This window comes from Onychostoma macrolepis, chromosome 21 (genome assembly GCF_012432095.1).
Source record: "Onychostoma macrolepis isolate SWU-2019 chromosome 21, ASM1243209v1, whole genome shotgun sequence".
In the NCBI taxonomy this organism is placed as follows: domain Eukaryota; kingdom Metazoa; phylum Chordata; class Actinopteri; order Cypriniformes; family Cyprinidae; genus Onychostoma; species Onychostoma macrolepis.
In genome coordinates, this window is record NC_081175.1 from 16,649,988 (window position 1) to 16,663,182 (window position 13,195).

The following is a 13,195-nucleotide window of genomic DNA, read 5'->3' on the forward strand; positions in this document are numbered from 1 at the left end:
TTTTTAAGCCCAGTTTGTTACAATATACTGTGTGTGTGTGTGTATAGAGTGTATATACACTCTGCATGTCTATATATTTAATTATTTTACATTATCTCTTCATTCATTGAAGATAATTATGATCTGCTGCTAATTTCTAAATGTTTTAGTTACATTTTGAGGTTTTTGAACCATCTGTACAAACCAATTAGCTGTAAATGAATGAATTCTCAATATATTATTCATAAACTATTTTGAATCCCAAATTTTTACGTGATCCCAGACTTGTTAAGCCCTGTTTATATGCAATATTTTACATGATCTCTTCATTCATTTTTTGGGTTGTTGAACTACCTCAACCAACCAATTAATCAATTTTCAATGCTGTAATGCTCATAATCCATCATTTAAAATGAATGAACTTTTAAAATATGTAATTCAAACATTCACAAGTATGATTCAGAGTGTGAATATGCCATTTGTGTGACCTGTGTCGCTCTGTGTGAACGTGACCCCCGGCTGGATTGACACGATCCCCTGTGAGCCGCTGCAGAACCCCACTGAGGTTTTAGCGATGACCCGCTGGCATTCCCTCATATATAGACAGTAGGCGATCCTGCGCTTCTTCACTAATCCTGTCTTTTTATCTCTCACATAGTACCTTGCCCTACACTTGACATCTGCGTCATGGCTTGTGAATCAGACTGAATCGACTGCTATTTTATCTCAGTCTCGATGCTGCTACTCTGTATTTCTGCCTCATCAACTTCTGACTTCTGAACATTGACATTTTTTTTAATTTGAACTAAAGGTGAAGTAATGTTAAAATACTATGCAACTATAAATAAGCCACACACGCATACTCTGTCGTCGATGTGATGCATCCATCAGGCCGAGCAGCACCTTCATCTAGTGCTGCTGAAGGCACTAACAAGGCTATCGCTCATCAAGCAGAGGCTGAGAGGGTCATGCAATAAAAACACGTGGATAGACCTGTCTGCCTGCTTGCCTGCCTGTCTTGCGTCTCACATGATATTACAGTTCCCAAAGATATTTTGTGTTTTTCACTCTGGCTCCCAGCATGGGATGCTGGTTGACCCAGCAAATGTTGTGTTTTGGAAGCTGGTGTGCTGGTTGTGCAGTTGTGTGCCATAGAAAATTGAATTGAGAGCAGCAGTTTGATTCCTGCAATGCATTTGAATTGTAACCAACAGGATGCAGGATTGTAGTTTGAATATAAGAAAGTAGAATTACAATAAATTAAAATTTAAAGAAATTCATATACGGCATTCAAAAGTTTTGGATCGATAAGATTTTAGGGCCAGATTTACTAACAGCTTGCACTAGCGCAAACCGTCTTTTGGCGTTAAAGGGTTAGTTCACCCAAAAATGAAAATTAGCCTGTGATGTACTCGCCCTTGAGGCATATAGGTGTATATGACTTTCTTCTTTCAGACAAATCCAATCGAATGGGGGGGCGGGCGAATAAAGGCCTCCTGTAGCGAATCCATGCATTTTTGTAAGAAAAATATCCATATTTCAAATGTAATAAACACTTTTTTCTCACTTCCGCTTATTGTCGTACGAGGAAGTCATGAGTGTACATTTCAGTAAAAACACTAATATTTTTAAATATTATTGCAATTTAATGTTAATATATTTTAAAACGTAATTTATTCCTGTGATGCCAAAGTTGAATTTTCAGCAGTAATTACTCCAGTCCTGATTTTCTGCTCAAGAAACATTTCTTATTAATTTTAATGTTGAAAACAGTTACTGCTTAATATTTTTTTGTGGAAACTATGACACATTTTTTCAGGATTCCGTCATGAATATAAATTTCAAAAGAACGGCATGTATTTGAAACTAAATTGTGAAACGATGCCTTTACTGTTACATTTGATCAATATAATGCACCCTCGCTGATTATTATTATTATTTTTTAATTGTCTAACCCCAAACTTTTAATTGGTAGTGTAATTATTAACTAGAAAAATTAGTGACTTGACAAACCCTTGGTTTAAAATTTAGAAAAATATTTAAAAAGATTGCTTGCAGCCCCTATGATTGATAGATAGATAGATAGATAGATAAACAGCATGACTGTTAGTCTTTTTAGTAGGTCTTCACACACTTCTGATCTCTGTAAGTGTGTAGGTGGCGTAGCGTAGCGTTCTTTGTAGAATGAAATGATCCAGTTCAGTGAATGTACACTCATGTATTAGCAGAGCCTCTCTTTATGTGTGTGGGTAGTGTAATATCTATATTTCTACTTTCTGTTGGGAAAACAGTCATGCCGTGTGAGACATATGTCATACACTCACTCCGCAGGCTGACAGAGGGACTAGGAAGTGATGTAAGCATGTTTCTGTGTGTGTGCTTGTGTTGTGTGACCGTCTCTGGTTTGGTTGCATTTATGGTTGCTGTGACAGTTTATCTGAAACAATTAACTGCAAATTTGTGTACTTTCTGGTTGTGTGTGTGTGGCAGTGCAGTTGCTTACGTGTGTGACAGTTTAATAGAGCTCCTACAGTCTTGATTCATGACAGGGCACATTTGGGAGTCAGTCATTCAATGTCAAGACAGAGCAGGACAGTGTCCACAAATATTCCTCTTTTCCTCAGTGCCTATTTTGCCTCATACTCTTACTGCAGTAGAAATGGATCCTGCGGTTTCTTGCATGTTCTGGATGGTTTAACTATTTGATTCTTTCTACATAATGCAATCATTTTTACATGGCCATTTCCCCCCTTTCTCATACCCTTAGAATTTAACAGTCTAGTTTTACTACTGTACCTTTAAGACTTTGCACAGTATGTAATATTTAAATGACCTCTTTTTTGATTGGCTGATTATGTGGAAAACATGTAGTCCAAACTGTACACAATGGTATTTTATTAAAGTTTCAGAAATATTTGACTAATAATATCTTTGAAGTAAAATAGCATAAAAGTCTTGTTTTAAGAGATTGTTTTAATATTTATTGAATTTTTTAATTCGTTTTTTACTTTTTAGCATACATTTTGCAAAATTAAATGAGATATGTGATTGATTGAATTTTAATTTGATTGAATATATACATATATATATATATTCATAAGGATATTTAGTTTTACTGGATCTATTTGTTATGCCGTTATTTGAGAATGTTTTCTCCATGGGTAGAAAACGGAATGGAACATAGAAAACAAGCCAGTAATACAATATCAGATAATATGGTGTATTTTTGTAATAGAACAGAAATCTACAGATGCTTCACTCGTTCCTCCATTATTTATGTGCTGATGTGTACCACATCCCAGCCCTCTCTCCATTCACACGCTCATTCCTTCCTCTTCTCACGCTAAACGTGAAACAGGGTCGCAGAAATGACTTGCACAAAAGAAAGATAAAATTGACATTGCCCTGAGATGTTTCTGCCATTAGACTCTTAGAATGGATCATTTGCCCTCTGGATGTTTGTATTTTCATGAATACATGCCACTCAGAGACTCTCTGTGGTGAAATGGCCTTTCAGGGTTGAAAAGGAGCTCCAAAGAATCGCAGAGAGCAACAAAAAGGCAAATACGTCATGGTTTGAAATTGAGAAGCTATTTGCAACTGAGCCTATTTGGTGCTTTGAGCAAAATGTGGTGCAAGGGTCCGCCAACCCCCCCAAATTAATTGTTGGTCTAAAAGAATTTAGATGAATCATTTATTCGTATTTGAAGGTGTTTTTCAGGAAGACCTTGAATATGTTGTATCTTTTGTGCTTGGTAGACTAGTGCAGTGGCCCTGAGAGAGTGATTATTCATGTAGTTACATATTTAACAGGATATACATGAGATATTTATTTAGATATTTATAGTTGTCACATGGGGAACTTGTCTTAAGGTCTGTATCTCAGTGAGTAAGATTTTGAACCAAAACTACAATTATAGAAATGTAATATCTATCATGACAACTCTCAGAAGATTTTAGCATGGTAATGGATATGACAATGTTAATGTATTTGGTCTTGGCGGAATAGATCTGCTATGCTGCTGCTGCTGTTGGTTATTGCTGTAGTTGTCGATTATTGCTGCTGCTGCAAGCAAGTACAGAAATTTGCTACTTCCAATTAGGGCTGGACGATATGGCCAAATTTTATATCACGATATATTTCTTAATTTCGGTCGATACGATATAATTTCGATATCGATATGAACAATATAAAAGCCTCAGAAAAACTGCCAATAACGCCCACAACGGATGTCTGTACCTACAATCTTCTGAGGTTAATTCATTTTAAATTAATTATAAAATTATAAATAAATAATAAATTAAAATTAATTTGCCAAGTCTATGAAACCTCCTCCTATAAAACTACATAATATTTTAGAAATAAAAACGGTACAAATAAATGAACGTTCACCTTTTATTTGTATTTAACCTTTATACAAAATGAAAAGTGAAATAAACATAAGACTCTCAGACTGACCTTATTAATATATTTATCTTTAAACAATAACAGGCTGATTATATTACAGCCTTTGTAATGTCTTTATGACGTTTAGACTGTTTGTCATAAGGCATGAATGCAGCGATCGTTTGCTGCATGGGTTTCTCTTTTGAAACTGGTGTTGGGGATGATGATGCTGATGTTGTTTGAGGGACAGGTTGTTGGCTTAAACTTTTATGGTGCCTCATCTTCTGACTCTCAGAATGTTCTATCGGGTGGAACTGCTTCAGATGGTGGAACAGATTTGATGTGTTCCCGCTGCTAGTCGGCACTACTCTCCGGCACATTTTGCAGCACGCTGAAACCTGAAGTTTATCAGATCTCAAATAGCCGAACCACTTCCATACCACTGAATTAGTCTTTCCTCTCCTCTCTTATCAACCATTTCGTCTGATTTCTCCTCACTTGTGGAAGCTCGTTCAGTCACATTTGTATTGCGTTCAGGGGCGCTCATTTTGTAGCTAAAATTTGCCGCGTTAGGGATCAGCCTACTACTGCTGTGCTGAGCACTGGTTGCGTGACTCTGCGGTGTACGTCATCACGAAAGTAGCCAATGATGTTCTGCTCTTTCTGACGGCTGTCTAGTGACAAATGCTGTTATGTATATCGAAATATCAAAAAAAAAAAAAAAAAATCGAAATATCGAAAATGTGTTTAAAAATCATATCACCGTTATTGAAAAAAAAAATATTGCGATATATATTGATATTGAATTATTGTCCAGCCCTACTTCCAATGCAATACAGCAATATGGTGCTGTGACAAATAGCATATAAATAAGGAAAGGAAAGGACGTGTGGCGACCCATACTAGGAATTTGTGCTCTGCATTTAACCCATCCAAGTGCACACACACAGCAATGAGTAGTGAACAAGCACACACACACACACCCGGAGCAGTGGGCAGCCATTTATGCTGTGGCGCCCGGGGAGAAGTTTGGTGCCTTGCACAAGGGTCTCACCTCAGTTGTGGTAATGAGGATGGAGAGAGCGCTGGACATTCACTCCCCCCACCTACAATCCCTGCTGGACCTGAGACTCGAACCTGCGACCTTTGGTTTACAAGTCCGTCTCTTTATCCATTAGGCCACGACTGCCCGTAACCCTTAACAGATCTATACAGGTGGAGCTGGGGTGGTGGAGGGTTTCAGAGGAACTCAAGTGGATTCTAACCAGCCATTGAAATGTAAAGCAGCAAGCTTATTGGCTGCGTATGCAACGTGAACCAATCAGCTTGTGCCAAGTCGTTTAACACTGTGATTATCATCAGTTACGTTTAATACCCATCAGCCTGCGCCATCTAGAGTTTCATGACAGAACTAGGCATTTTTCTCTAGCAGTGGTTTTGCATGTTGGTCTTAAATAACTTATGTAGTTAACAATTGAAACACTTAAAGGCACAATATGTAATTTTCGCCACTAGAGGGCGAGTGTTCAAAACAAACAAAGAAACAAAGGCGTAGTTTGATGATGCCGTGAGTGAGTGTGGAATCATGGGAGTTGTTGCCTTCATCCCCACAGCCAATGCAATCCGACAGGACTCGGGCAGAAATCATGTTCATGGATGAGCTAATGTATTAAAGATTTATTAACGTTGTAGTATGAAGCAGGGTGAGACTGAAAGCCGTCGAAGCGAAACGAGGCCGCTGAACAAGAGTGACACGCGGCTCGAAAGCAGCGGAGCTTTTATTATGCCACAGTCGACCGTTTCCGCTCCTTCCGGTCGCGCTTATGTGAGGTAAAGCAGCGCTGTTTTATCATACTAGATACATTTGAAAGTTCTGTTATAATGCTATTCTGTGGGGGCGTCACCTGTCTAATAAAATGCATAACATATTAAAGCGTCTTTGGTGTTTCCATGTTTTCTACAAAACAAAACCGGAAATCGAGGGTTTGTGACGTCACTGGCAGGCGACACAATGACACTATAGAAACGGTCCGTGTCACTAGTTAAAATTGCTTATTTCTCTGGATTTAAACATTTGGGATAATGTAAGTACACAAGTCAGCAAAATATATAACACTGTTCTAGTGGTTTTTGGATATTTTAATAAAACAATCTGACATATTGTGCCTTTAAGTTATTTAATTATGACTTGTGTCCTTCAAACTACAACATGAACATAGTACAATTAAAGTACCATACAAAAGTTTGGGGTTGGGAAATATTTTTGAAAGAAGTCTCTGATGCTCATCAAGGCTGCATATATTTGATCAAAAATACAGTAAAATCAGCAATATTGTGAAATATTATTATAATTTAGAATAAGCGTTTTCTCTTTTAATTTAATTTAAAAAGTAATGATGCAAAGCTAAATTTTCAGCAGCCATTACTCCAGTCTTCCATGTCACATGATCCTTCAGAAATCATTTTAATATGCTGATTTGGTGCCCAAGGAACATTACTTATGTTGAGAACTGTTGTGCAGCTTAAAAGTTTAGCAAAAACCATGATTGTCCAGGATTCTTGGATAAATAAACGATTAGCATTTATTTGAAATAGAAAATTTATTTGAAAAATAATCTTGTTTAATACATCCTTGCTGAATTAAAATATTAAATTATTTTTTAAAAATCGTACTGATCTCAAACTTTTAAATAGTAGTTTGCTTTCTTTTATCATTAAATATTTGGAATTTATCACTCATTTGCATAGTAGTTCATGATGATTTTGTACTGTAAATCAGAATCAGGTTATAAGCATCACTCCTATTACCTCCATTCTGCACACTATTGTCCAGTGTGCTGTTATTGTCTGCTTCAGAGTGTGCTGTGCCATCTGATGGTAGCTTGCAGACTGCCACCCCCTGACGCTGCTTTCCAGCTCCTGTGGAGAGGGATTGGCCCCAGGGGAGGAGGCGGAGTCAGTGGCCATGTGCTGGCGGGAGCTCGGCAGGCGTCTTACACACGACTCTGTGACTTCCTGACTCTTGGACATGCATCTCTCCTCTCCTCCTCCTCCTCCTCCTCCTCCTTCTCTCTTACTCAGTCTTTCTCTCTCATTCTCTTTTAATTCTTCATTTTCTCTTCTGTGTCAGTGTGCATCTTGAGAAATAAAACACACACAAAGAGATGACAAGATTTTAATGAGAACGCTGGGAAATCGGGCATTAATAGTGTGATTGGGATTTTGTGTGAGTGCTGAGATGTATGATCATACCCAGGACTAACATTGAGGGATGAAACAGAGGTGGACGTCAGCACATAACGGTGATGTAATTAGGAGACTCTGAGGGGCTCTACCCAGCGTGCTTTGCAGTCAGGCCTTCTGCAGTCCTCATGAATATTGAAGAGGAAGCGCTGGGCGCTGCAATGTGATGTGACTGAGAAGATCTGCAGCTTCTGTAAGAGGACAGAGAGAAAGAGAGAATGAAATGCAGTTGCATGACAGAAGGGAGAGCGTGTTTAGAGGAAAGGAAGATAGAAATAAAACGGAGGGAGAAGTGATCTGCTGAATGGAGGGATGGGATCTGAATACAATTGGTTTATTTTAATTTTGTATTATTAAACAGATACTTGCTTGAAATTGCAACCGTAAAAATCCTATTATTATTAAATTCACATCCAATTGCCAGCAAGCTAATGGTCAGACCACAATGCAACATTATTTTAATTCAGTCTTTCATAATGTTTCTTATTTTATATGCAGGGGTGCACATAAGGGGTGCGCATGCGCAATCAAAATCATAAACGTGCTGTGTAAATATGTTCAGAACGCTCATTTGCATACTGACATGGCTGACAGCTGTTAATGCACAATCACTGTTTTAGATCGACTAACTGTAATACTGTATAAGATTTCCATTCAAATTGAAAGCATAAATCTAAGCTACTGTATGCACTGCCGGTTTCAGAGCAAAACGCAATGACATTTTATTCACTGACGCGCTTCACACTGCAGCACTAAAACCAGCAGAGCATATATTTACTTTCCGGCAACCGGCCAAAATAAAAGCTTGCTGATTTTAGATTTGAAAATAATGAAAATTCATATTTAAAAAAAATATAAATAAAATATAAGCATTGCATTTTTAAGTGTATTATAAAATAATTGTATTATTACTGTATTATAAATGTAATCTTTTATAATCTCTTTGTGTGTTTTCTGTCTTTATCTCTTTGTTTTAGTAATTTAAGAAGAGACCAAGACTGGGGATAAATCTAAGATAAAGTCTGTTTTGTTTCTAATGGATTGCAGACGCAGAAGCCTGACGTACACATCAATATTTCATTGGTTCCGTTTTAGCACCGGTGTAAAAGAAAACAGGAAGTTGCTTACACTGATGCCAGTTATTATTACTTCCTAAAAGGTTTCATTTCTTTACATCCTGAGTGAGAGTATGTGTTTATACATACATACTCTAAGTCCATTCAGTCTTGATTTCAATGGATATATAGTTGATTTTTAATATGCTCCACACATTGTGATTCTTAAATAATTCATGAATGAATGCACAAATGATTGTTTTGCTTTCGACACTTGAAAGCAGCTCTTGATGCAGTAATTTATACAAGATGCTGAGGCTACACAAGAGCGCGTTCCAAGAAATAACACACGAATAAGCACATGAAACATGAATACAAACAATTATGAACACTGTCTATCAATATTTGATCAACTCCCACTTAAGTGTAGCCTTTGGTCTGCTTATTGATTCTGCATTCTCCAGGTCACGACCGGATCTGTTTGGCTGCCAGTATTTTCAAGGAAATTGCCATGCATGAAAGGCAAAAAACACAGCCATGGTTATACAAAAAGATGTGTTGTGATTAAACAAGCAGCATGCCAGTGTTAATGTGTACAGTGTTTTGTCCAAAGTATGATTGCCACAATACCAAAATTTCAGTAGTCAATACCAAAATTGCATAAGCAACACAAAAACTAAGATGCCGTTGTATAGAATCTTTTCTAATAGTTTCAAAATAATAATTTCAAAATAATTGAAATGGATTGGGGACTATTATTTTGAAAAGAGCATCTATAATATTATTCAAAAATTCACCTTTTTATTGTTTTTAAAAATGTTTTTTAAGTATTAAAATATTCCATTTTAGTAATTTTTAGATTACATTTTACTAATCTAATAGTTTTTTTTTAATTTTATTTATTTTTGTTCTATTTTTCACCTTTGGTGTTCCACGGAAGAATTTTACAAGCTACATGATGAGAAAATGTTCATTTGAACAATACCTTTACAGTATGTTAAAATACTGTACATCCAAGTATTTTTTTCTTTTAGAATATGCACTACATGGCCTGTTATGGACTTTTAGCACTGTCATAGTCATGCTAGCCGATAATAATAGTGTGCAGTAATTATAGATCTTTATTTATAGATCTCCAGAACGCTGTGACCTTCTAAGGATTCTTTTACGAGGCTTTGTATTTCTGCTTCCTGTTACTGCATAGATCCAGTGGCTGCTGCACAGGCACTGCCTGACCGGTCATTCAGTCAAACCGAAGATATTGAGCTGTAACATTTTCAGTGTGTTCATTTAAGTTTGTGTGAGAGGCACAGCTGCATGTGTGTGTTATAAATGGCTACCCTAGCACCACTATGTAGGTTTATCTTTCTGTAGAAGTGGGTCTCAAAGCAAACCCTGGAGGGTTCGTTACTGCGATTCATCATTCTCGGCCTACTGGTGTCGAGCTCCAAATGACGTCTTTGTCACTATTTTTAGCGAGTGTGTGAGAATGTAAAGGTGTGTGTGTGTAGCCAGACAGGTTGTTGAATGTGGCCGTGACCCTTTTCTATTCACCGGTTATATATCCCTCATAATTACAACGGCGGATGATGTCATCACTTAACTTTCCGAACTGCGCGTTAATCTGTATCTGCACTCATGATACATTTGGGATTATGCAAAATTAATTAATTGACTGCTCTTGCACTTCACGTAAATGAGAAACGTGACGTTATGCTGACAGTTGCCGAGAGGAACTCGGTTCCCCCGGTGCACTCTATATACTTGCGTCTGGGTTTGTGTCACGGTAGAGTCATAAACAGTCTGGATTTAGCATGGTCTAGTGCTTAATTGCTTTGTCATATTGATTTTTGACAGCTTCTAATACAATTTAGCCAGTTCCACTGATGTGTTTTGCCTCATAACAGTGAATATATGTATGGTCACATTATCAAAATTTTGTCTATTGTCTATTGGAATTCATTGTAAAAAAAAAACATTACCCATGATTCAGTACAGTTGCAAAACACACCACATAAGCTCCGCCCACTCCCATTAAGCACCACGAATGACATATGTATATTGCTTCTATAGATTTAATCAACAACTTTAAATGAACAGTTGTATATTTCACCATCATTTTTAATTAAATTATGTCTTTTGCAATGCTTCATGGGATTGTAGTTCTTTCTTTTACTAAAACCATTAACAACAGTCTTCCGGAACCAACTACAAATGCTTTCAGAACCAGCGGCACTAAAAAAGTAGACATGCAATAATGCAATGTATTGAGCTCTGAAATCTCCAACTGTCATTGAAAACGAATGATGTTTGGATGCTTTGATTGAAACCAGGATGTCATAAGAGAAACCAAGTGTGTCCATTTGATGTTTCCATTCAAGGCCACATACTACTCAGAGTAACTTTTATGAAATTAATCCAAATTCACTTTCAGTCTTTATAAGCCCTGTTTAGACTTTCTTCATATATTTTAAAAGACTTTTTTTTTTTGTTTTTTTTTTGGAATTCTTACTCCTGTCTTTATCTATCTCTCATATGTCTTTTATTATTATTTTGTTGACCTGGTGTTTGGAGCTAATGAAACAGTCAGACTGACTCACAGATCAGCCATTTAAATGACGAATGGTGCTGAAGCTCAAGTAATCAACCCACGTTGCTTTAATGTAACAAAACAAAACAGACACTTAAGCTGGACTAGCTAGATAGAGCACCCTTGTGATTCTGAATCCTTTTTCTTGTATAAGAGTAAGCATAAAGCTACATATTTGATGTGTCGGAGCAATGGTAAGGAAGTAGCCTGAACACTTGTGACATAAAGGGCCCGTTTGAATCCAGACTGTGTAATTTTCTATTCCTGTATCCTCATTCTCTTCCGCCTTGTTTCTATTCTAAAAAACAACCCAAAACATATTACATTTTAAATAAGTCTCTTATACTCACGAAGACTGCATTTGTTTGATCAAATACAGTAGATATTTATATTGTGAAACAGCATTACAATTTAGAATTATTCAAATTATTTTAAAATGTAATTTATAACTGTGAACACAAAGCTGAATTTTCAGCAGCCATTACTCCAGTCTCCAGTGTCACATGTTCCTTCAGAAATCATTTTTGTGAATATGATGCATTTTTTTCAGGATTCCTAAAAAGGATGAATAGAAATCTTTTATAATATTAATTATGTCTACTGTGTACATACATAAATAGGGTCATAAAGTATTCCACTGTCCACTGTTTGGAATTGGCCCCCAAAAGCCCCTTTTTTATTTTATTTGAATTTTATTTTGTGATACTTAATGTGATTTTTGCATCATCATATTTCCTTTTTAATGTATACTCATTTAAAGTCACTCATTTTATTTGAACAGAAATCCAGAACAATTTAGGTCACAGAATTTGTTTTGCTCTCTGCGTCTTCATGTGCTTGGAGTCAGCTTGGTCCCTGCATCAATAGATGCCACACATGTAGGCTTTTGTGAATCTTGAAAATGATGTCATCGCTCTCCTAGCAACTGCTTAGCAACTAGTCTTGGAGTGCACCCAGAGCTGGAATCCCTTTAATGCGACTGGGGTTCTGCAGTCACCCTCTCAAGATTGAAATGAAAAAATGTGACGTTGTCGTGTAATTCTCCCTCTTATTCCTTGAAAAGGTCAATAGTGCTGTTTTTTTGTTTGCACACTTTTATACTGCTTTTAAAAAGATTGAATGCATTTAAGCAGATTGTGTTTATACATTTTCACGTGCTCATAGTTGTAGTTTAAAATGACTCATTTAATGGAGCACTATTCATGATCTATTTGTGTTACCACAGCCTTGAACATGCAGTTTCAGTGTTTTCACCTGACCGTATGTGTTCATGTGTCTCATGTGTGTGTATTAACACACTCTGTCTTTGTGGTATTGGTGTCTTCTAGGCTCATGTGGTTCAGCGCTGGCTTGAGCATCAGGACAGTAGTTTGAGTGGAGAGGGTTCGTCGGAGGCTCAAGGTGGAAAATGGCACTTTGGTGGAAGAGTAAATATCTTAGTACTGCCTCTCAACACTTTACTTCCCTTTCCTGACAAATCGTGTGTCTTGTTGTGGCTTCTTAATCGTTTCTGTCTGTGGTACTCTTGTGGTTGTTGTGGATCTGGTGGCAGGTCATGTGTTTAAATGTTGTGATGTGGCTAATAACTTCAGTTAGCTTCGCTAGTGTTCCTGTAGTGTTTCTTCATCATTCTCTCATTCTTAATGGCTCTTACTGTGTTTTATGTGTGAATTTATTCATATTCCTAACATGAGATTCTGTGTGTTTAAGTGCGTGTTTTTGTGTGTTTATCAGATGGTTTTTGCAGAAAAAGCTCACTCAGGGATCATCTCCTGCTGTGGCTTCTGATTGCTGATATCTGTCAGAATGTCACTTACATTATCAGCAGATGTACTGAGGAGAATACACAGGGATAATATAGACTATATCAAACAATAAAAATGAGCGCAAGTCAGTATACACAAACGCATACACGGATGTATGAACTGATATACAAAATAT

General features: G+C 37.0%; 1 protein-coding gene across 8 annotated transcripts in view; it reads left to right on the plus strand.

Moving 5' to 3' along the window:
- ank1b (ankyrin 1, erythrocytic b) overlaps positions 1 to 13,195 on the plus strand; it is a 77,619-nt gene that overhangs the window by 20,399 nt on the left and 44,025 nt on the right. For 6 of the 8 annotated variants that reach the window (XM_058758246.1, XM_058758244.1, XM_058758249.1 and 3 more), the window contains exon 4: positions 12,583 to 12,681. The exons of the other annotated variants lie outside the window; for them this stretch is intronic. In XM_058758246.1, the coding sequence (XP_058614229.1) occupies positions 12,583 to 12,681 (99 nt within the window). The remainder of the gene's footprint in view (positions 1 to 12,582; positions 12,682 to 13,195) is intronic. 8 annotated transcript variants of the gene reach the window in all.